Source organism: Hemitrygon akajei, chromosome 14 (assembly GCF_048418815.1).
Source record: "Hemitrygon akajei chromosome 14, sHemAka1.3, whole genome shotgun sequence".
Lineage (NCBI taxonomy): Eukaryota > Metazoa > Chordata > Chondrichthyes > Myliobatiformes > Dasyatidae > Hemitrygon > Hemitrygon akajei.
Window position 1 is genome coordinate 83888460 of NC_133137.1, and position 25718 is coordinate 83914177.

General features: G+C 43.0%; 1 protein-coding gene across 14 annotated transcripts in view; it reads right to left on the minus strand.

The window, feature by feature from the left end:
• Window positions 1–25718, minus strand: part of celf2 (cugbp, Elav-like family member 2) — a 1088079-nt gene that overhangs the window by 47335 nt on the left and 1015026 nt on the right. For all 14 annotated transcript variants that reach the window (XM_073066515.1, XM_073066516.1, XM_073066517.1 and 11 more), the window contains 2 exons: window positions 17193–17256; window positions 4164–4295 (listed from right to left, as the gene is read on the minus strand). In XM_073066515.1, coding sequence (XP_072922616.1) covers window positions 4164–4295; window positions 17193–17256 — 196 coding nt within the window. The remainder of the gene's footprint in view (window positions 1–4163; window positions 4296–17192; window positions 17257–25718) is intronic.

The following is a 25718-nucleotide window of genomic DNA, read 5'->3' on the forward strand; positions in this document are numbered from 1 at the left end:
TGCAATTTGACTGTATGATCAACAACATTCCATTTCAGGCATACTCTTTCCAGAGCTCAAGCCTAAAAATACCCACGCTCATTAGTCATAGCAGCAACACTTCTGAAACTTTTGAGTGCAAATGTAAACTCTGAACTCATGAAACTCTCTTGAGTCAAACACACATTTTCCACCCTTCCATACACTTAGCAACGCACACCTAACTCCAGTGAGTTATGGACTGTCACACTAGTGACATGCTACATTAAATTTATTCCTTCCCAACAATGAGAAATTATAGTCAATTTCAAATTGAAACCCGAATTCTCAGCTATTTCCAGAGGGACTTTTCAACCGTTTCAGAAGAACTGACTAGCAATATTCAAGGAGACTGAAGTCCCATTCAGAGATTTGACTCTTGGCCATAACTATTAATGTAATCCCCCAACACTGGGCCTTGAGGGTGGTTTGGATTTTTATGGAAAGAAAATAGTTAGGGAAACAATAGGCCCACACAAGAGAGCTGATACTCTGGTACTGTGCAAGATCAAAGCACAATGATTATATAGGAACAATGGCTTTGGAGATACTCTGCCAAATTCTAATTTACTTATTTCTTTATTCTTACTTAGGGATACAGCACGTTAACAGCTTAACGAACCCACGGAGCCCAATTACACCCACATGACCAATTGATCTACTAATCCGTATGAGTTTGGAATGTAGGAACGAACTGGAGCACCCTCAGCAAACTCGGCCAGCCTCCCCAGCATCGAGGACATCCTCAAAAGGCAATGTCTCAAAAAGGCTAAATCCATCAGTGAGGACCCCAACTTCCAGGACATGCTCTCTTCTCATCAAGGAGGAGATACAGCAGCCTGAAGACACACACTGAACATTTTTAGGAACGGCTTCTTCCCCTCTGCCATCAGATTGCTGAACGGACAATGAACCCACGTACACCACCTCACTACTTTATTTTTTGTTTGCTCTCTTTTTGTACTACTTAATTAATTTAATTTTTATATATACAGTACATTTTCTTATTGTAATTTATAGTTTATTAAAATTATTATGCATTGCACTGTACTGCTACTGCAAAACAACAAATTTCACGACAAACGCCAACAATATGAAACCTGCCTCTGATTTACCTGGAAGAAACCCACACAGCCATGGGAAGAATGTAAAGCAAGCAGTTATCATCTGTCCTTGGGTATCTTTAGGAGACTGCTGATAACTCGCCTTTTGGGACTCTGCTTTGGTAAAAGCATTCCAAATTGGTTGATTAGAAGCTTCAGGACTTTGGTCCCGGTGAAGGATTGTCAAGTAATGGCGACGTGCAACTTGAAGAGGAACTTGCAAATTACAGTGTTTCCACACACACAGTGCTGTTAGAGCTCTGGGTGACCGAGATTGCCCGGAAGATTTGTCTGGGTGCTTTGTGCAACGCTTTACAGCGCCAGCTGTAAGATCAGGGTTCAATTCCCACCACCGACTGTCAGGAGTTTGTACGTACTCCCCATGAGCGTGTGGGTTTCCTCGCACGTTCCAAAGATGTGCAGGTTAGGGTTACTGAGTTGTGGGCATTCTATGTTGGAACTGGAAGCAGGCTTCCCCCAGTGCAATCCTCACTGATTTGATTTGACGCAAACGATGCATTTCAATGTATGTTTTGATGCACATGTGACAAATAAGGCTAATCTTTGATCTATTTGGAAGGTTCTGTTGAGGAAGTTACTGCAGTCTTTTTGTGGTTGGTACACACAGAAGCCATAATGGGCTGGTGCTGGTGATGGAGAGAGTGAATACAATTGATGGGTGGGCCTGCTTGTTGTTATGCTTCTTGAGTGTTGTTGGAACTGCATTCACAACAGCAGGCGTGGAGGATTCCCTCATGCTCCGGGCTCGTGCCTTGCAGATAAGGGAGTGGCTTGGGTCATTCACCACCAGATACTCAGCCCCTGACCTGCTTTTTGCAGCCAATACTTGTGGGACTGGGCCAGTTCAGTGGTTGATGGTGACTGCCAGGAGTTAACGGGGGACTTGGTGACTCAAGGCAAAACACATTGCCTCACCAACAGTTGCAAACTCAGTGTGGCAGCCATATCCCTCCGCACTTGACGATGCTTTAATCCCTTGTCTGTGCCCTTGTTACACTCCATGCTTCTTCCATACTTTGCTCAACGTGCAAGGGCAGTGGTTCATCAGCTGGAAGGACTGAGCGGTTACCAACAGCAGATTTACTTGCATGTAACATCCTGACGCCTCTCGAAATTTGAACATGAGACTGAGAAGGTACATGTTCTTTCCTGACTGTGTACAACCATCGAGGACATCTTCAAAAGGCAGTGCCTCAAGAAGGCCACTCACTATCCCAGACATGCCCTTTCCTCGTTACTACCATCAGGGAGGAGCGACTAGAAGTACACTCAACATTTTAGGAACATTTTAATCCATGAACACTACTTTGCTATCCCCTTTTTGCACTAATATTTATTTCTATATCATAACGTCGCAATTTGTTATGCCTGCACTGCACTATTGCCATAAAGCAGTAAATCTCATGACTAATGTCAGACAATAAACCTCATTCTGAAGCTTAGACCTAGAGGTAATGATAGATCATGTTACCGAGAAATAAACTCCCTTTTAAAAATATTTTAAAGATTAGCTTTATTTGTCACACGTACATCAAAATATATAGTGAAATCCAACACTAACATAGCATGCTCACATCTTACTAACCCATTTGTCTTCTGGAATATGGAAGCATCCTGAAGAAACCCATATGGCTGTGGGGAGAACGTACAAACTCTTGACAGACTGCGGCAGGAATTGAACCTGGATTACTGGCGCTGTAATAGCGTTATGCAAACTGCTATTTGCATGAGGGAATGGCTCCTCATCTGCAGTTTCAGCAACACAAGACTCCACACTAGATGGTGACGGAGCTTGTAATCTGAAGCTAAAATGCTTAGCTTTAACGCCCATTACAGAGCTAACTGCAAGAGGGGAGAACGTAGGAAATCATTCATACCAAAATAAAAGGCGGTGAGGTCTACCAGTTGTACTGGAATCCTGAATCGTGGGGGAACAGGTGGCAAAGTTCTTGTGAATTGACAATTTGCCCAGAGGATGCTTGTCCAACTAAATTAAGCTACACTTACATCTAATGTGATTAGACTGGGGTCAGGCTGCATTCATATCGTGAGGAATTAACCACAATTTGAAGCAGCAATACCACCCAAGCTGACACGCTTGCCTTACAAGAACCTTAATTCAAATAGGTCTCCAGGTTGCCAATAAATTACACGATTTGGGCATATTGGGTAATGGGTACTTAAAGACACATTAAAATAAGAACTCACGACTTGTTGCCATGTTCTGAATGAGTCTGCTGCATAAAGGGAATCGCTTAATATTGGGTCTGGTGATATTAGCTGTGGTTGTGTACATCACTCCTGAGATATGCACACCTCTGGAGATATATTATCTGTACATATCTTGGGCAGTAATTTTATTTTGTTTCTTTTATTTATATACAGTGCAGTGAACAGCCTTTCTGGTCCAATAAACCTATGCTTCCCAATTAGCCTACTAACCTGTAAGTCTTTGGAATATGGGAGGAAAACTAACGTGGTCACGGAGAGAATGTACAAACTTCTTACAGACAATGGCGGGCACTGTAGTGGTGTTACTGTGCCACCCGAATGTGGGGCACACGTGTGTTACGTGAACAAGCCTTTCTGGCACCTGCTCCATCAATTTTTAATTCATCCTGGATCTTAATGCCTGTGTTAGAATGGCATTATGTTACCATGCCACTCAATACACCAATTATCTACGTTGTCAATGTTTGAATCAGTGTCCTTTTTACACTATTATTCGCCATTTAAAAAAAAACACTTATATCCAATTTTACACCACTGTCCGTTTTTAGCAATACTCCCATTATTGTCAATACCATCCACAGAAATCAATTACAATTTTCTGACCGGAGCCAATCACAAAATGTTCGTAACTGTTGCAAGCATCCTGCTAAATTGTCATTCCTTGGTTCAATGTTCCACCGTTTTTATATACAACGAGTACCAAACATCATCCAATGAGCAACACCACAGGAGATCAACCAGATATATTTTTTTTTCCTCTGGAGGGAGTTGAATGAAAAATCAGGTTACCTGGACTTGTCAGTGCACCGAGTGCTCCTGTGGCGGCAGACAGCGGGTTGGCGTTCGTGGTTGCTGTGTTCTGTGCGGCGGCTGCTGCGGCCGCTAGGGTTGCTAAGTTCTGTAACTGCAAGGCACTCATTCCTATGGGGAACACACACAAGAACAAGGGTGTAATCCGTGCAAGAAAAACCAAAAAACCTGCCAACAAATAAAAGCAGGAAGGGCTGGAAAATATTTGCGAGGGGCTTTCATAAATGGTTGCCCTTCATAAATCAGGGCATTGAGTACAGGAGTCGGTGAGGCCAAACTTAAGAGTACGGTGTGCGGTTTGGTCACCCACCTGCAGGAAAGAATTCACTAAGCTTGAAGGAGTGCAGAGAAAATTTACAAGGACGTTGCTGGGACTTGAGAACCTGAGTTATAGGGAAAGGTTGAACAGGTTAGGATTTTATTCCTTGGTGTGCAGGAGAATGGGGGAGAGATCTTATTGAGGTGTAGAAGATTAAGAGATGTATAGATAGAGTGGATGTATGCAGCCTTTTTCCCTTAGGTTGTGTGAAAAAAAAATCTGAAGATATTCAGCTCATCTGTACTTCCTATAACCTTCTCTATCTCTGCAAGGTATACAAATGATCAGACTAGAGCTAGATGTCACAGGTTTAGGGTGAAACGTGAAATATTTAAGAGAAAAATGAAGAGAAATTTCTTCACTCAGGAGGATAGTTCAAGGGTAGAACAAGCTGCCAGCAGAAGTGGTAGATGCAGGTTCAGTTGGAATCTTTAAGAGAGGTTTGGAGGGATATAGTGTGTGTGCAGGCTAGATGGGACCGGAAGAATTGCAGGCCAGCGCAGAATAGATGGACCAAAGGGTTTTGCTCTGTGTTGTAATGCTCTATGACTCTGTGAGAGGGAAAAGCTGTTATTGTTTCAAGTCAGTGATTTTTCTTTAGAACCAGAAAAGTGAAGAAACAAGTGTGTTTCAAGTTACAAAGAAGGGAAGGGGATGCCAGTGATATGGTGAGGACCAGACTTGTCAGACTGACACAGTGCTTTGGCTACTGTCTGGTTAATAGGTGAACGTGGGCAGTTAGAGAAACTGGAAATTTGAAATAAATATGAAAACTGTCTGTCACTGCTGACGTCCGTGGATCGACTTTAACTGGGACAAAAGAACAATATTATCTTAATCCTCTCTCAGTCACAAATCTCTCCATTGCCAAAGCAGAGAACAGCTTTCTCGGTACCCGCTGAGCCTTTCCCTGAAAGAAAAGAAATGGTAGTCGCTGATTGACAGCTCATAATTAAAAAGAGAAAGGAATAAAAACTGGACCTTGGGAGGTTGCTCTGAACTCCCAAAATAGTAATGTGAAAGCACTTTGTACTTTGCTTCTGAAATCCAAGTTCTATGAAGCCAATGGAAGAGAATTTTATGAGAACATAATAAAACGTAGGAGCGGGTCATTTTCCAAGCTTCAGGGGCCTGGATACACACATTCAATGTCTTAGGAACAGCTTCCTCCCGACCACCATCAGTGAGGGAGTTTGAGACCAGAGAGCACAGCCTCAGAAAAGAAGCATACTCCATTATAACAGAGATGAGGAGGAATTTCTTCAGCCAGAGGGTGTATTTAAAGTGAAGGTTGATAGTTCCGTGATATGTAAGAACGTCAAAGGTTATGGGGAGAAGGCAGGAGAATGGGGATGAGAGGGATAATAAATTAGACATGATTGACTAGCAGAGCAAACTTGATGGGCTGAATGACCTAATTCTGCTCTTAAGTCTTATGATCACTATCTCAATTTTTGCGCTACTTATTTTTATATTTCTTATTGTAACTTATATTCTTTTTTTAAAGTATTGCACAGTACTGCTGCCACAAAACAACAAATTTCACTAATTATGTCCATGATAATAAACGTAATGCAGATTGTATATCCATGATCCCCTTAACATTTAGACAACCAAAAATCTCAGCCTGGAATACTCAGTGACAGGCCAGCAGAGCTCTCTTGAGGTGGAGGATTTTACAAAGAAACCTACATAAGTTTGCATTTCAGAGTGTGGGGAACTTGCAACGTAAATACAACAGGCTGCAGCACAGAAGCCGATTAATCAACATTTTCAATAAAATGGCTACCATTTTAGGTAACGATTGTTCAGTTCGGATTTGGTCTACAATGACAATAGTTGGCTCTGCAAATACCAGCTTATAATGTTTCCTGTTTTTGTCCACGGTTCTGCAGCAATTGTTTTCATTATTTATCTCTTATCTCTCTGAACTTTGGCCAAAATAAAGCAGGGAAGAAGGAATTGGAGGGAGAACGTTCGTTGATTCAGTCCTTTTTTAAAAAAAAGTCAAAGATATTAATATATCCTTTGTGATTAATGCTGAAGAAACGCTGGAACCTACAATATATGTTTAAAGCAACACACAAAAAATGCTGGAGGAACTCAGTATATCTATGGAAATAACGAGGCAGCATATCTATGGAAATGACGTTTTGGGTCAAGACCCTTCTTCAGGACTGAGAAGGAAGGGGAAAGATGCCAGAATAGGAAGGTGGGGTTAAGGGAGAAGAGGAAGGTGGGGTTAAGGGAGAAGAGGTGCAAGGGCAGAGTGGGAAATAGAGGAAGTGAGGAGGGGTTGGAAATTACCCCCTCAGCTGTTTTTAAAAACAATATTGGATTCAACCGCAATAAACAGAAAAGAGTTGGGCCACACTGAGTTCATAACTGGCTTCAAGATAATAGCTGGATTTCAAGGCTGTTTTGTTGAAGGGTTACATTTGCAATGCCAAATTCTTCTCCTGATGCTGATTGACTGGACATTCCCTTCTAGCGCTTTCTTTTTATATTCCTGGTTGCTGTATTAAATGGCCATTGTAAACTGATCCTATTGTGCAATTGAGTGGTAGAATCTGAAGGGAGCTTGATAGGAATGTGGGGAGAGCGAAGTGGAATTCGTGCAGGGTTAGTGAGTTGGAGCACCATGGCTGGTACATTCTCGATGGGCCTGGGTCCATAGTGAATGTCTCTTTGACACTGCATGTCCACCCCAACTCCAGAGCCCCCAAATCCTTTTGCAAATCCTGACTGTGCACAGCTGTAAATTCCAGTAAATTGCATTGGGCCAAAATCCAAAGCAGATGCACAAAGTCCCACCATGTGAGGAACTTGTCTCTATTTTAAAAGGGAACATTAACACTGTTTCTCTTTCCATGGATACTGCATGACCTGTTGAATACTTCTTAGCATTTACTGCCTTTGACTTGGATTTCCAGCATCAGCAGTTTAAAAAAAAATTCACGTGGTTCAGTTTGTTTTTTCTGTAAGTCTGATTAGTCATAGAACACTGCAGCACTGAAACAGGGCCTTTTGGCCCATCTGGTTATTCTGTCTAGTCCTATCGATCCACACCTGGATCGTGGCCCCTCCCGTCCATGTATCTATCCAAACTTCTATTAAATGTTGAATTCAAACCCACAGCCACAATTTTCTCTGGCAGCTTGGCCCACAATTGCATCGCCCTTTCAGCAAGGAGGTTCCTTCTCAGGTTTCCCCTTAAATATTTCACCTTTCACCTTTAACCCATGACTTTGAATTCTAGTTTCATCCAACCTCAATGGGAAAAGTCTATTTGCATTAACCCTAGCTACACTCTTCATAATTTTGTATTTGTTTGTTCGTTATGTAAAGCAGGCAGTCGTGATCCTTCCACAACCAAGATTGTTCTTGGCAATTGTGTATACCTCTATCAGATCTCCCCTCATTTGTCCCACATTCCTATGATTTATTGACTTATTTTTGTATGGATGGAAGTGTGAGACATTAAGCTGAGGTATCATTCCAGTGATTCAGGCAGGGCTGCAGCAGCCCCAAAGTTTTACTGTTGCTCTGAGCCAAATTCCTCTTTAAATCAATATGAAACAATCACTCAAACCACTGCTGTTTATGAGATGTTGTTGATGCAGAGCAGCTGCCAAGAGCCACTGTGTTCCAAAAAAAAAAGAAAATTGTTGTTGTGAAATGCTCTGAGATGCTTTAATGATGAAATGCTTTATAATGGTTTTATTTTAATTTCCTTGCGGTATCCTAGTACTAAGTGTTGGCAGCAAGAGTCCACCCATACTCCCCGGTTCTATTATCTAGCAGGCATTCACAGTGGAACAAAGAAATACAACAGAATCAATGAAAAGCCACACACAAAAACGACTGACAAACAACCAATATGCAGCAGAAGACAAACTGTGCAAATACAATAATAAATAAATAAATAAACAAACAAGCAAGCAAATGATACTGAGAGCATGGGTTGCAGAGTCCTCGACAGTGAATCCACAGGCAGTGGAATCAGTTCTGTGATGAGGTGAGTGAAGTTATCCATGCTGACACAGGAGCCTAATGGCTGAAGGGCAATAACTGTTTCTGAATCTGGCGATGTGGCACAGCTCTCTAACCCTAACCGTATGTCTTGTTTGAAATGTGGGAGGAAACTGGAGCACCTGGAGGAAACCCACGCAGCCAAGGGGAGAGAGTACACGCTCCTTACAGACAGCGGTCTGAATTGAATTCCCATTGATGATCGCTGTTGCTGTAAGGTGATGCACTATTCTCTACGCTACTGTCCCGCAGACTGGTATCAGTAAGTCTTATGCTCTGGATGTTCAAGGAACCAGACCTGCCCAATTCTGGTGCAGGATAACTAATGGCCAACAAATGTGAGGGCCTTATCTGTGTAAAATAGTGAAAGCTCTGAAGTTGAGAAAAGATGCAACAGCACACTTAGGCCATCCACATTTACGCTGCCACTATTATCAAACTGTCAACATGGGAGGAAGGAAAGGGGCTTGCTTAGTTGTTGCTTGTGTTTTCTGTGAACATGGCGGGCATGCTATGCTGGTGCCAGAATGTGTGGCGACACTAGTGGGCTGTCCACAGTACATCCCTAGATTGTATTGGTTGTTCACACAAACAACACGATTCACTGTATGTTTTGAAGTACATGTGCTAAATAATTTAATCTGAATCTGAACATGCTTCACAAGACTACAAACAAATTTTGACGCCAAGACAGTGCCCAAAGGGGAAGACGTTGGGGAGGAAAACAATGCCAAACTGGAGGATTTGAGGAAGGGAATTTAGGAGGAGAGGTACTTGGCAGCTAAAGAGATGGTCACTGATAGTGAATAACTCGAGCATTGAAAAAGGGGTACAGGGCTAGACCAGGATAAACAAGATTGAGGGTTTAGAAGGCTCTGAATCCAAGGACAAGCACTTTAATACAGAGGTATTGCCTAACTGGGAACTGAGATAGGTCATGGTATACAGTGACAATGAGTGATTGGGAGTAGCTGTGTTATGAGTAACTGTATCTGCTCTCACACGAATAAATAATGTACATTCTATTTTTGGACCCTACCCATGCGTTTTGAAATTAAAATCTACAACACAGTTGATCATTTGGCCCAGAGTATCTCCGCTGATTCCAACTCTAAAGAGAAATGTACTCAAATTCCACTTTCCAGCTTTTTAATCATGTCCTTTCAACATTCTAAATATTGATGTGTCTCCATTTTAAGTGACCCAATAGACAATTATGAGAAATCATTTGTGTATGGATAAGTCTAGAGTGAAAAATAGTTGTTACATTTTTACCTTTCATTTGATGGCAATGATCCTGAGATTGGGTCCTCTTATGTCAATTTGTCTTCTAAAGTTTTTATAAATTTTCCTTTAGAACACTGCTAACTATCTGGTTTTTTTTCTCAGTGAGGAAGGCCTGAGGTTTTCAATTGGTCTTTATTACTGTGGCCACTCATCTCCACTTCCAACATGTTTGTTGTACAATCACCCAGTGGCTATTTTATTAGCTACACCAGCTCATTAAAGCAAATATCTAATCAGCCAATCATGCGGCAGCAACTCAATGCATAAAAACATGCAGACGTAGTCAAGACGTTCAGTCGTTGTTCAGGTTAAATATTGGAATGGGGAAGACATGTGATCTATGTGAGTTTGTTGGTGGAATGATTATTGGTGCCAGTCGGGGTGGTTTGTATATCTCAGAAACTGCTGATCTCCTGGCAATTTGATTCACAAGAGTCTCTAGAGTGTGTAGAGAATAGTGCAGAAAAAATCCAGTCAGTGGCAGTTCTGTGGGTGAAAATGACTTGTTAATGATTGAACTCAGGGGAGAATGGTTAGTCTGGTTCAAACTGACAGGAAGGCAACAGTAACTCAAATAACTATGCTTTACAACAGTGGTGTGCAGAAGAGCGTCAATAAACAGAGACCACATCGAACCCTGAAGCAGATGGACTACAGCAGCAGAAGACCACAATGTGTTCCACTCCTGTACTCAAGAATGTGACCATTATGTGTATTTATGGCTCCAATACTAAATTCTCGGCAGAAAGAACTCCAAAGGAGCCAAGTGATTCCCTGCACAAATATCGTATTATTGCTCAAACTCTCCAGACTATTAAATTTATGTAGCCAGCACATGAAGGCCCACAGCAGAATCATGGAATACTATAGCATAGCCTAACTCATCCATGTTGCCCAAGTCCCATCTGCCCATGTTTGACCCATATTCCTCTAAAACTCCCTACCCATGTACACAGGAGATTCTGCAAATGCTAGAAATCCAGAGCAACACACACAAAATGCTGGAGGAGCTCAGCAGGTCAGGCAGCATCGATGGAGAGGGATAAACAGTCGATGTTCTGGCTGAGACCCTTCATCAGGACTGTGTGCTCCTATCCATGTTTCTGTCCAAGAAGTAGCAAGTTGACTCCAAATCATTGACATACATTGTGAAATTTGTTGTTTTCATAGTTGAAGCTATGATGTAAAATACTGTAATGAATATTGTGCACTGAAACGGTAGAATTTGGGAGGGTTAAAAGCACAAAGTTCACGTGCTCAGTGTTAACTTATTCGTTGGATTTCAACGATTAAGTTAAAAGAGTGAGAGAAGAAAGAGAAAAAATAAGTTCCCATCAATTGCTTGGGCTAATCTTCCACTGAGTCTTGTGTGTAGTACATCTGCTAGTAAATATGTCCATTGTAATCTTCACTACTTCCCCTTAATATTAAGCACAGGTTCATTTTTAGCTCTTCATTAAATCCTGCACCATTTCCTCTCTTAAACTCAGCTTGTAAGATGAATATTCTTACCTGAAACTTTTGATTTTATTTACAATGATAAGGCCATGTAAATTTAATTTAATGTTCACCTTAGATAATTTCTCCTCTTACTGTGCACTGTGATTACCATAAATCTGCATATCAATCAGTGAGAGCAGATGTCAGATGTTAGAAGTGGCTGCCAATCACGAACAGTTAAAGAATGGCAGATGGATGACATGAATGTTTCTCACAGGCCCTGTTACAGCATCCACGCCAGAACTTCGCAGCATGTCTCAGGTCCCAGCTGTTCCGGGGGGAGACTGTGTGACAGATAAGAACCCGGCTGGATCCACAAAAGCAAGACTTCTGTTGTCAAGTACTTGCCTTTTAAAAATCCCTTACAATCTCATTCAGTGCATGGAGCGTACAGTAAGGCTTGGGGAGGGGGAGTTGGGACACAGTGAGGGACGTTGTCAGGATACTTGTCTTCACAGGAAGGTGCTTGGAGATCTGGAGATGTCTTTCACACAGAGGGTGTTGAATCCCTGGAATTCTCAACCCCAGTGGGTTGTGGATGACAGAGCTGATAGTTTGTAAGATTATGACAAATTATACAGTACCTCACATATATAGTTTTATAAGTATACTGTGAACGTGTGTGTATTTTATATAGTTTCATTATTTTTTCCTGTTTTATTGACATACAGTGGGGAGTAGGCCCTCTGAGCCAGGCTGCCCAGCAATCCCCCAATTTAATGACCAATTAACCTACCAACCGGTAGGTCTTTGGACTGTGGGACTGGAGCACCCAGAGAATGTACAAATTCCTTACAGTTAGCAGGGGGAATTGAACCCGGATCGCTGGTACTGTAAAGCATTGCGCTAACCGTAATGCTACCATGCTGCCCCAAGATATTATATCAGTTACCATACACTGTATACAGTATATCCTTTCTATAGATAGACAGCCTATTCCTCTTCTGCAGTGTCAGAATATATCTAATAGTAAAAGGCATGTGTTTAAGATGAGAGAGAGCAAGGTCAACAAAGATGTGCAGAGCAAGTTTCTTTTAACAGAGTGAAGAGTGTCTGGAATGTGCTACCAAGGGTGGTACGTTTGGCAAATACATTAGAGGTGAATGTGCAGGGAATGGAGGGATATGGACCTTGTGTAGACAGAACGGATTAGTTTAGTTGAGTTTTTCATAATGAGCTGAATTTATTCAGCACAACATTGTGAGCAGAAGGGATTGTTCCTGTGCTATACTGTTCTATGTTCTTCATTGCGGCTAAGTGAAACTATTGCTCGGCCACCCTTGGTAATATTGTGTGTAGTTCTGATCACCCCATTGCAATTGGGATGTGGAGACTTTGGAAAAGGGGAACAGAAATGGTTCACTAGCTGTCTGCATTAGAGGGAATGTGCTCTCAGGACTGGTCAGACGAACTTGGATTGTTTTGTCTAAAGCAGCACAGTAGCATAGCGGTTATTACAGAGCCTGCAACCTGGGTTCAACTTCTGCCACTGTCTGCGTGTTCTCCCCGTGACCGTGTGGGTTTCCTCCAATGTTCCAAAAGCATACGAGTTAGTAGGTTAATTCGTCACATTGGTGTAATTGGGCGGTTAGGGTTCTCTGGGCCGGAGGGTCCTCTTACTGTGCTGTGTCTCAAAAGGGACAGCACGACAGCTCGACACTTTACAGCACCAGCAAACCAGGTTCATTTTCCACCTACATCTGATGGAAGTTTGCACGTTTTCCCTGTGATCACGTGGGTTTCCTCCCAGAATCCAAAGACGTACAGGTTGGGAGGTCATTGTAAATTGTCCCATGATTAGGCTAGGATTAAATTTGGAGTTTCAGGCACTGTGGCTCGAAGGACCAGGAGGACCTATTCCATGCTGTATCTCAATAAACAGACAGACAGATAGATAGATAATGAATGAATGAATGTACATAGAGTATTGTAAGAGCAGGTAGTGCGCTGCCAGGAGTGGTGGTGAAAGTTAAGACCGAGGCATTTAAGAGGCTTTAGATAGACACATGAATATACAGAGAATGAAGGGAATATTGATTATGTACTGAAGTGCAGAAGTGATCAACTTTAATTAAGCATTGTGTTTAGCACAGACATCGTGCGTCGAAGGGCTTGTTTCTGGGCTGTACTGTTCTATTAGGGGTATTTTAAGCAGAGGTAGATCTTGAAGGATCAAGCAATTGAAGGCTACTGTAAACTGGAACAGAGGAACAGATGAGACCTGGGGCAGGGAAGACAGGATTACTCTGAAAGGCAGGCCAATCATGAGAGTATTTGGGCAGTGGGAAAATCATCCCTTTTGTGCTTCTTGATCTCGTCACTTGAGATTCAGTGTCACGCAACCCTGCCACTTTGATCTGGCCCATGCCTTCATTAACCAGGTCCAACACTTGCCTTTCTTGGATCTTCCTCCTCCTTACACAGGTCACCGGGCTTGTAGGGGTGTGGCCAGGGTTAGTCGGGATCTGCCTAGGGTTAGTGGGGGTGTGTGTCCCCTTGGACCATGGGGTTAATTGGAGGGTAGGGCTGGTGGAGCTAAGTGGCCTACTCCTAGTTCTGTTTTCTTCTTCTTACCTCTCCTTTGTAACTGAGTGGAGAGGACTAGAGCTCAAATGAAAGTCTTGAAAACTGAGGCCACGTTTTTTGGATGGCTGGGAAAAAGTGAGTCAGGGAATACTGGCGCTGGACAGTGTGGAGATACCTGCAGGCAGTCCCAGCACACCCTCAGGTCTGTTGGTTGTTAACGCAAACTCTGCATCCCACTGCATGTGCCAATAGACATATTGTTAATAAATTTGAATCTTGAATCAAGAAATGGATCAGCCACGATCTCATTGAAAGGAAGCACAGGCCTGACTCTATGTTCTTCAGGAGTAGGATACTAGGCTGCAATGAGCAAAGGCAATAATCAGACCAACATTAAAAAAAAAATTACCCCCTGAAGGGTCTTTCCAAAAGCAATAAATCCTTATGTGCTGCTTTAGTTCATTAAAGCTCTCAGGTGAAATGCTATCCAATAGATTCAGTGAAGACAGATCTAAGGCAATTAAATTTCCTCGATAGCTTTAACTTACATGGCACAGCCTGCTGTAGCAGTTCAATGTCAGCGTGTGTCACACTGCATTTCCCAGACTTTTGTTTCCATGCTTAAAACTGCACGGCTTAAATTGGACTTGGGTTCAGCAATATGTTCTGGCGCGCTTGCGAATTTGGGAATACCGCTGATGATGTAAGCCAAAGTGACAGCAGAGGAGCACCACGAGGTGGCTTTATGTGGGCACTGCATCTGAGAAGAGCCCAGCCCCAGTCGGCTCACTCTTCCAGCCAAGCTGGTTCATTAGTAACTTTAGCTGATGCTCTCGTCTTCCAGAGGTCAAGGGGCAACGGACGTGTTGAGCGGCACAGCCCTGAGGTTCACTCTCTGTGTTCAGCACTTAAGAGTCACACAAGCAGACCCACTGGAGTCCTGGTGAAGGGTCTCGGCCCGAAACATTGGTTCTTCACTCCTCTCCGCAGCTGCCGCCTGACCTGCTGAGTTCCTCCAGTGTGTGTTGCTCTGGCCCATTGTGTCCATGCCTTCCATTGTACCTATCTGCCCTCACCTTCTTTATCAGCATTAGGACTGTAATGCTTGCCCCTAGATGTGCCTTAAACACTGTGAGAGTATCTGCCTCCATCTCCTCTCCTCTTTAGGCAGATCCTAACTACTCTCTGGGTGAAAATAAAAACTCCCCTTAGATCCCCTTTAAACCTCCTACCTCTCACCTAAAACCTAGGTCCTCTTATCTTAGACCATGGGGAAGAGACCACCCCCTCCAGCCTGTGACTAAATATATACTAAGTACATGATACTCCACTGGGACACATCCCCCACCACCACCCCAAGATGATCCTAGCGTTAGAATTAATTGCAAGGGAGATGCTGTGCAAGGTTGAGGAAATCCTGCAGGTCTCTGGAAAAACACACATGGATACATCTTGTGTACTTCTTTCCTCCTTACCCAAGAGAAGTCTCAGAAGTGGTGCAGAACGGCTTGCAAGACTGGCGTTTGGAGGTGGAGGATTATCTTATAAAGAGAGACAGAAGAAACTACCCACACTCCATTATGCTTTGTAACTTTGAAACATGAAACTAATTCACTGAGAAACAAGAGAACCGAGAGATATGAGTCTTAGTTCCTGTTTACATTAAGCGAGGCACACACTTATCACGTGGTGGCTTGATGACTTACGCAATTCACGTATTTTTATAAATAGCCCGCAACGAACTACTCAAACATATAAAGGATGCTTAATCAACAACACATTTGCAAGATTACTCAAATATTACCGAAATATTAAATACACAACACACTCAGTGGTCACTTTATTAATTACGTAGCTCATGTACCTAATAAAGCGGCCACTGAGTGCACGTTCATGGTTTTCTGCTGCTGTAGACCATCCACTTCAGGGTTCAACATGTTGTGCATTCAGAGATGCTCTTCTGCACGTCACTGTTGTAACATATTGTTTTAAGTCACTGTCACCTTCCTGTCAGCTTGAACCTGTCTGGCCATTTTCCTCTGATCTCTCTCATTGACAAGGCATTTTTGCCCACAGAACTGCCACTCATTGGATGTTTTCTTTTGTTTGTCACACCATTCTTTTAAACTCTAGAGACTGTAGTGTGTGAAAGTCCCAGGAGATCACCAGGTTCTGAGATACTCAATCAATCCTGTCTGGCACAACCAATCATACCACGGTCAGTCACTTGGATCACATTTCTTCCCCATTCTGATGACTGGTCTGAACAACAATGACCCTCATGACCACGTCTTCATGCTTTCATGTACTGAGTTGCTGCCACATTAATGGCTGATCAGATACTTCCGTTAATGAGCAGGTGTACAGGTGTATCTACAAAAGTGGCCACTGAGGGTATATCCCCTGCAAACACAAGAGACTACAGATGCTGGAATCTGCGGCAACAATTAATCTGCTGGAGGAACTCAGCAAGCCAAACATTAGCGAAAGGAAAGCAACTGTCAATGTTTCGAGTCGAAACTCTGCATTGATTGTGCAACAAACCTACTCCTGCCGTACGTCAATCCGAAAAGTCAACAATCCCTTTCCTCAACCCGCTTTGTTTGTTTGCTACTCCATACCCTCTGCAGTTTGTGAGAATCAGAGATGACTTCCTTGAAACTTTGATGGGATAAATGTTACAAGGCTCTTTCTTCTGGCAGGTGACTGGAATGGGAGAGGAAGAATTAAGTGGGATCTCATTGAAACCTGCAGAATACTGAATGGCTGAAATAGCAAGGGCATGCAGAAGATGTTTCCTGATTGTTTAATGTCATTTCCAGTACACAGGTGTAAATGAGAACAAGGTGGTTGTCACTCGGGATCTGAATCTAGTGGGGGAGTCTAGGACCCAGAAGGTACAAACTCAAAATACAAGGCAGCCACTTCACAGCAGGGGTGAGGAGGAATTTCTTTAGTCATAGGGTGGTAAATTTGTGGAATTCATTGCCACAGATGCCTATGGCGACCAAGTCACTGGGTGTATTTGAAGCAGGTTCTTGATTAGTCAGGGTGTCAAAGATTATGGGGAGAAGGCAGGAGAATGGGTTTGAGAGAGATAATAAATCAGCCGTGATAGAATGGCGCACAGACTTGATGGGACAAATGGCCAAACTCTGCTCTGCTGAGTTATGGAATGAGTGGCAGTGCATCGTTTATAGTATCTGAATAAGATGTTTCCAGTTGTAGAGTCTGCTCATCTGTTGTGACAACTGTGGTTGCTACAGAATAAGGTGCATTGCAGAAAGCGTACAACTAGCCAAACAGCTAGCAGACAGGAGGGGAGCTGAACTCGTTGTACTCACCTGCCATCTGTTGGATGCCACTGAAGGCGCCCAGGTTACTTGTGGAGGTGGCTTGCTGCAAGAGCTGTGAAGGAAGAAACAAATCCCATTGTAATATGTAAGTAAAAGCTTTGATCTGTCAGAATTCTGTGCAGACGCTCGTTCTCCACTCTCTCACTGATATGTGGAGCATCGCCACGAGCATGGAGAGCTAATCCAGGTAAGATTCAAAAACATTGTGTGAAAACACATAATCAGTTTATATCCTCAGAAACCAGCATTCAATAAAGCAATAAACAGTGACTAATTATATCTACAAAGCATCCAAAATCAAATGGATAATCATATGGGTAGATCAACCAAATTATGCCAATCAAAACCCACTCATGCAAATTATGTTAAATATCAATACATCTGGTGAATAAATATGCTACTTTAAGCCTTAATGGAGCTGTGACCATTTTTTTTTACGACGTTTGATTAAAAAGAACAAATTCACATAGAATGGTATTTGATTTTTCATTTTGGGTCAGAGGCAGAAGTTATAGATTGAAACTCCTCTTAAAATTAGGGTAGATAGGACACACAAGTTAATGAAACTACGGGACATGAATTAGGGAGGAAATCTTGCAGACACATAGACCCACGTAGACAGACACCAAATATGCACACAGATGCATACATCGTACATCCAAAGATTTTTGTGCATTTATACTGACATACATATCCATCTATGAAGGGGAAACAGGCAAGAGTAGTGGCCAACGTAATGCTTTACAGCACCCGTGATTGGGGTTCAATTTCCACTGCTGTCTATAAGGAGTTTGCACATTCTCCCTATGACCACACTGGTTTCCTCTGGGTGCTCCCATTTCCATTCACATTCCGAAGATGCACAGGTTAGGGTAGTAGGTTGTGGGCATGCTATGTTGGGACTGGAAGCATGGGGATACTTGCGTCTGCCCTCAAGCACATCCTTGGACTGCGTTAGCTGTTGATGCAAAATGATGCATTTCACTGTATATTTCAATGTTTTAAATTTCATGCTGAAAGTAAATTTATTATGAAAACACACATATGTCACCATATACAACACTGAGATTCATTTTCTTGTGGACATGCTCAGCAAATCCAAGAGACGTAATAGAATCAACAAAAGACTGCAGCCAATGGTATGGATAAACAATCAACATGCAAAAGATAACAAACTGTGGAACTGCAAAAGAAAAAAGAAAAATAATAGTAATAAATAAATAAGCAATAAATATCAAGAACATGAGATTAGAAGTCCTTGAAAGTGAGGCCATAGGTTGTGGACGCAGTAGTGATAGGGCGAGTGAAAAGTTATCCCATCTGCTTCAAGAGCCTGATGGTTGAGGGTTAATCACTGCTTCTGAATCTGGTGGTGTGGGTCCTGAGGCTCCTGTACCTTCTTCCTGATGACAGCGGTGAGAAGATAGCATGGCCTGGGTAGTAGGGATCCTTGCTAACGGATGCTGCTTTCCTGTGACAGCACAGTAATCAATGGTGGGAGGGCTTTACCGTGATGGGCTGCGCTGTATTAACTACTATTTGTAGGAATTTCTATTCAAGGGCATTGGTGTTTGCATACCAGGCCATGATGAAACTAGTCAATATACTCTCCACCATATAGAAGTTTGTCAACATTTTAGAAAACAAGTCAAACCTTCACAAACTTCTAAGAAAGTAGAGGCATTGCCGTGCTTTCTTCTGAATGGTATTTACATGTTGGACCCAGGACAGATCCTCTGAAATGATAACACCAAGGAATTTAAAGTTGCTGACCCTCTCCACTGATGCCCCGATGAGGACTGGCTCATGGACCTCTGGTTTCCTCCTCCTGAAGTCAATAGTCACCTCCTTCGTCTTGCTGAGATTGAGTGAGAGGTTTTTGTGGCACCACTCAACCAAGTTTTCAATCTCCCTGCAATACATCACCACCTTTGATTCGGCCAACGACAGTGGTGTCCAGCAAACTTAAAAATGGCATTGGAGCGGTGCTTAGCCTTACAGTCATAAGTAACAAGCAAGAAGAGCAGGGAGCTAAGCATGCAGCCTTGTGGAGCACCTGCATTGATGTTGTTGTGGAGTCGATGTTGTTGCCAATCTGAACTGACTGAAGTCTGCAAGTGAGGAAATTGAGGATCCAGTTTCACATGGAGATATTAAGGCCCAGGTCTTGAAACTTACCGATTAGTTTCGAGTAGTTCTTTGTGTTGAATGCAGAGCTGTATTCAATGAAGAGTGTCCTGATGTATGCACCTTCATGGTCAAGGTATACCAGGGTTGAGAGAAAAGTCAATGAAATGTAATTTGCTGTTGAACTGTTGTGACGGTAGACAAGCTGACGTGGATCGAAGTCGCTCCTCAGGCAGAAGTTGATGTGTTTCATCGCCAGCCTCTCAAAACACTTCATCACAGTAGATACAAGTGCTACTGGAAGGTAGTCATTGAGGCAGGTTACCTTGTTCTTCTTAGGCACCGGCATAATCGAAGCCTGATCAAAGCACTTGGGTACATCAGACTGCCGAAGTGAGAGGTTAAAGTTATCAGTGAACACTCCAGCCAATTGATTAGTACGGGTCTTTAGTACTTTATCAGGTACCCCATCTGCACCAGATGTCTTCCATGGGTTCATCCTCCTGAAAGATACTCTCACGCTAGCCTCAGAGACTGAAATCACAGGGTCATCGGGGTCTGTGGGAATTCGTGAAGGTTCCTCCATGTTTTGATGATCAAAGTAGGCACAAAAGGCACTGAGCTCATCTGGGAGGGAAGCCTTGAGTTCACCTCTGTCGTTTGGACTCACTTTAAACCGTTCAGCATCCTCGCTTAGTCTGGAATTGCCATTTCACTCCTGAGATGGCTTTCCAGAGATCATTCCTGGACCTCTTGTATCTTAATTGATCACCAGGCCTGACTTGGCCTCAGCAGACTACAGTTCTCGTGGTTCATTCAGGGCTTCTGGTTTCAATGAATGTGTCACAAGTAACACTAATCTTTTTTCTGTTAATCAAGCTCTGGGATATGAATTAGGGAGGAAACTTGCAGACACATAGATCCATGCAGATTAGCTACATTATATCCACATTGATGTACGCATCATACAAATATTAACCTCCAAAGACTTTTATAAACCTATACTAACACAAGTATTGATATACAGACATGTATATCTGTATCCATACGTTTACATGGCCATCAAATACACAGCTATACATTCATCTAAAGATACTTTATAGATACATGCAACCTATATGATTTGTGCACATACTTAATATGAAAAGGTATCTACCTATATCTGTCTGAGGATTTATTAATGGAACAAAAACAGAGATCAGGAAAAAGAAAATAATTTCTGAATTGGTTGATTGTGATGAATGGACTGTTGCAGGGTTTCACACACAAAATGCAGGAGAAACTCAGCAGATCAGGCAGCAAATATGGAAATGAATAAACAGTTGATATTTTGGGCCATCAGGACTGGAAAGGGGAGGAGAAGATGCCAGAATGAAAAAGGTGGGGGGAGGGGAATGAGGACAAGCAAGAAGGCGATTGGTGAAGCCAGGCGGATGGGGCGGGGGGGGGGGGGCAGATGAAGCAAGAAGCTGGGAGGTGATAGGTGGAAAAGGTAAAGGGCTGGAGGAGAAAGAATCTGATAGGAGAAGAGAGTGAACAAAAGGAGAAATGGAAGGAGAGTGGGACCCAGGGAGAGCTGATCTGATAGACAAGTGAGGAGAAGAGGTAAAAGGCCAAAGTGAGGAATAGAAGATGGAAGGGTGAGGGAAAAAGAAATTACTGGAAGGATAATCACAAATGTCACACCACTCTTTAAGAAAGGAGGAAGGCAGCAGAAAGGAAATTATAGACCATTTAGCCTGACCTCAGTGGTTGGGAAGATGCTAGAGTCAATTGTTAAGGATGAGGCGATAAGAGTACTTGGTGACACAGGACAAGACAGTGGATGTTGTATATTTGGACTTTCAGAAGGCCTTTGACAAGGTGCCACACATGAGGCTGCTTACCAGGTTAAGAGCCCATGGTGTTATGAGAAAGTTACTGGCATGGTTAGAGCATTGGCTGATTGGTAGGAGGCAGTGAGTGGGAATAAAATGATCCTTTTCCGGTTGGCTGCCAGAGACTAGTGGTGTTCCACAGGGGTACGTGTTGGGACCACTTCTTTTTATGCTGTAATAAATGATTTAGATGATGGAATAGATGGCTTTGTTGCCAAGTTTACAGATGATATGAAGATTGGTGGAGGGGCAGGTAGTGTTGAGAAAACAGGTAGGATGCAGAAGTACTTAGGCAGATTAGGAGAATGGACAAGAAAGTGGCAAATGAAATACAATGTTGGAAAATGCATGCTCATGCACTTTGGTAGTAGAAATAAATGTGTGGACTATTTTCTAAACAGGGAGAAAATCCAAAAATCTGAGATGTAAGGGGTCTTATGAGTCCTTGTGCAGAACTCCCTAAAGGTTAACTTGCAGGTTGAGTTGGTGGTGAGGAAGGCAAATGCCATGTTAGCATTCATTTCAAGATGTCTAGAATACAAGAGCAGGGATGTGATGCTGAGGCTTTATAAGGCACTGGTGAGGCCTCACCTTGAGAACTGTGAACAGTTTTGGGCTCCTCATCTTAGAGAAGATGTACTTGCACTGGGGAGGGTCCAGAGGAGGTTCACAAGGATGATTCCAGGAATGAAAGGGTTATCATACAAGGAACGTTTGATGGCTCTGGGTCTGTACTCACTGGAATTCAGAAGGATGAGGGGGGGATCTCATTAAAACCTTTGGAATGTTGGAAGGCCTAGACAGAGCAGATGTGGAAAGGATGTTTCCCATGGTGGGAGAGTCTAGGACAACAGGGCACAGCCTCAGGATAGAGGGGCGCCCTTTCAAAACAGAGATGCGGAGAAATTTCTTTAGCCAAAGGGTGGTGAATTTGTGGAATTTGTTGCCACATGCAGCTGTGGAGGCTAGGGTTGTTGGGTGAATTTAAGGCAGAGATTGATAGTTTCTTGATTGGACATGGCATCAAAGGTTACAGGGAGAAGGCCGGGAACTGGGTTTGAGGATGAGAAGAAAAAAGGATCAGCCATGATTGAATGGTGGAGCAAAGTCGATGGGCCAGATGGCCTAATTATGCTCCTATGTCTTATGGTTTTATGATAAATCAATGTTCATGCCATCAGGTTGGAGGCTTCCTAGCTGGACTACGAGGTGTTGCTCCTCCACCCTGAAAGTTGCTTCATCGTGGAAGAAGAGGAGACTATGGGCCAACATGTCAGAATAGGAATGGGGATGGGAATTAAAATGGTTGGCCAAGGGGAAAGTCCACTTTTTGGGTATGGAGTGAAGGTGCTTGACAAAGCAGACCCCCAATTTTGCAGGTTTGACGCTGGTTAGATGAATGGTTTGAATGAGGGATCAAGTGTGATACATTTAAGTTTGCCAACCGTAAAAAAAAAACTCTGAGTAGCAATATGGGCTGTGAAGTGTATCTAGCGAGACTTCAAAGGAAATGGACCAGTTCAGGTTCAAATTTAATTATCACACCTACATTGAAACATACAGTATGTTGGTTGTCGTTTATGTTAACGACCAACAAACCCAAGGATGTGCTGGGGGCAGCTTGCAATTTTTACCATACGTTCCTGTGTCAACAGAGAATGTTCGATAGAACACAAGCAGCAATAACAACACAAAATAAAACAACGGGCCTCTTCCCAACGCCCCCCCCCCCCCCCACATACATATACACACACACACATGCGCATGCACGCATGCCACCTCTGGGCCTTCAGTCTTAGGTAAATACACGACAGATGGAATATAATGTGGAAAATATGAGATTGTAGACTTCTGCAGAAGGAAAACAGGGAGGCAAAGCATATCTTAAATGATGAGCGATTTAAGTGTGTTGGTGTTCAGAGGGTCTGTAAGCTAACATGTCGGTACGGCAAACAATTGGAAAAGCAAACTGTATATTGGGCTTTGCTACAAAGGGATCTGAGTGCAAGATATTTTGCTCCAATTATGAAGAGCCCTAGTGAGACTACATCTGGAATGCTGTGTGGCAGGCTGGTCTCCCAACCTCAGGAAGGATATACTTGTAGGGAAGGTTGGGATGGCAGCTTTATCACATTGCACCCAGACTATTATCCATTTAAAAAGTATAAGGATTACTGAATTTACAACATTTTTAAGGGGTTTGCTAGGATAGATATGTAGTTTCTCAGTCAGGGTGCCCAAAACCAAGGACCAGTCTCAAAATAAGGGGATGGTCATTCAAGGAAAGGCTTTTTCAACAAGAGGTTTATGAATCTTTGAGCTCCTTTACCTAAAAAGCCGTGAAGTTTTACCCACTAGCTTATTCAGTTCAGAGACAGACAGGTTTTTAATTATGTTGGGAATCAAGTTGTGTGCAGGAAAGTGATGCTCAGATCAAAGATCCGTCACGACTTTGTTAAACAGCAGAGTAGATATAAGGGACTGAGCACCCTATACACACACACACACACTCACTTGTACACATACATTCACGGAGACACACACTCAGACATACATACAATCCAGACTGAATCAGCAACACAGCAAACAATGTGGCCGAGGGTCTGAGCTATATTTGAAGTTATTTCCATCTTGAAAAAACTAATCCTGACAGAATCCTTCTTTAAGCTCGCTGTTCCATCCTGCAGCTGTGTACGCACAGCACAATGAGCAACTTGACATGAATTGAAGCAAAATGGTGTCATGTGGAGCAACTCCATTTGCTGCTGGAGTAAGCTGTGGGGTGTTGCTGGTGTCAGCACATTTTTTCAGAGTGTTGCCATGGCACTGGGGGATACTGCAAGGCAGCAGATGTTGCTGCAGTACTGTCAGCAGCAGTCAGAGGATAATTTCGCCATGGATTTCTATAGAACAGACGGGGTTGTCACTGGAAAGATGTCAGGGGCTCTTCAGGCTCCAGCTTCAGATTAGACACCTGCCAGCGAGATTGCTTGATTCGCAGCCACCGTGAGCTCAGATCACAAGCCTAATGGTGAACAGTCAGGAGCAGAGGGAAGCATCAAGGGAACAGAATGAGGCATGATAATTGTGGGAGTGTAGAGCGAATGGTGGTGCGACCTATTCAGTTTCTGCTCTGCATTTGCCTGTGAAACCTGATCAGGAATAACCTTGATTTCAAAGCCTCCTGGCATAGCAGATTAAGATTAACAGTTCTTGATTCGTAAGGAGTCAAAGGTTACAGGGAGAAGGCAGGAGAATGTGGTTGAGAGGAATAATAAAACAACCATGATGGAATGGTGGAGCAGACTCAATGAGCTGAATGGCTTCGTTCTGCTCCCATGTCTTATGGTCTTATTAAATGGTACGCTGGCAACCAGTCCCAGAGGACAGAAGATCATTTTTAACATGACTACCTACTGGTCCTGCTGAGAAAGTGCAAACTATTATTTCCTGTGACATGCTATTAAATTTTCTGCATGAAGGCTGACACAGTATCTCTCGGGGCAAGCCCAAAAGTCACTATTACCATAGCTGTATAGCTTTCTCCTACAGGGCGGGTCTACTTCCATTAGAGTGAATAATGTGAATGGCAAATGGGCCATTTCCAATGTGTGGTCAGGGCACTGGCTGTATCCCTCATTCATTTGCATCAACTGGAAGAAAACAATACCTGTACATCGACTTGAAATGTGAAAAGAGTTACAAACATGGCTAAACCAATTAACAAAATTGTCTCAAACTTAGATCCGGTGAAAATGAAATAACACTCTGATGTAAAGTTTAAACAGCAGCAACACAATTTAAATTTATATAGGCGGGCAAGCAAACTTAATTTGAGTGCCTTTTGTTACTTCATATAGCGGCTTCCAAAACATTTAACAAGCTCCCACTTTCTGTTAAGACTTGCTCCCACTCAGAGGGCAACTTCTCCCACTGTACAGCTGTGAAAAGACATGAACATTCTTAACCTGCACGTCTCAATGGGAGTATGAAAGCACTGCCCAGAAGGGGAAAGAAAATGAACTGTATGACCTCAGAGACAAGACAGAATTCATCGCAGCCCGGTAAAACCTTTTGAAGGACAGAAAGGGTTGAATTACAGAGTGAGGGGTTCAGCGTTTGAAATAATTACTCTTTCTTCCCTCAACAACATTCTACATTAAGCTTCCAGTAAGATGGCGGCCAACCAAAACTGTTATTGTGGTTTTTTTTTAATGATCACACAGGCCTGCTGGACATTAAGAACTTAAAAGTACTACAGGTCTACCCCCCATCAGTGAGTTGGCTCGTTGGCGGAGAAACTGGCAGATCTTGCTACTGCCTGCGTCAGAGAGGCGTTGGAGGAGCAGTCCACCAAGGTGGTTTCCAGTCTATTAGTGAGTGATCGTCTTCACCGCTTTTCTAGCGATCGTAACACCCCGTTGGACATGCCTCAGGTCCAATTCACTGATTTACTGGTGGAGGGCGGCCGGGCTGCATGGCCTCGGTCGTAGTGAGAACTAGGCCTCAA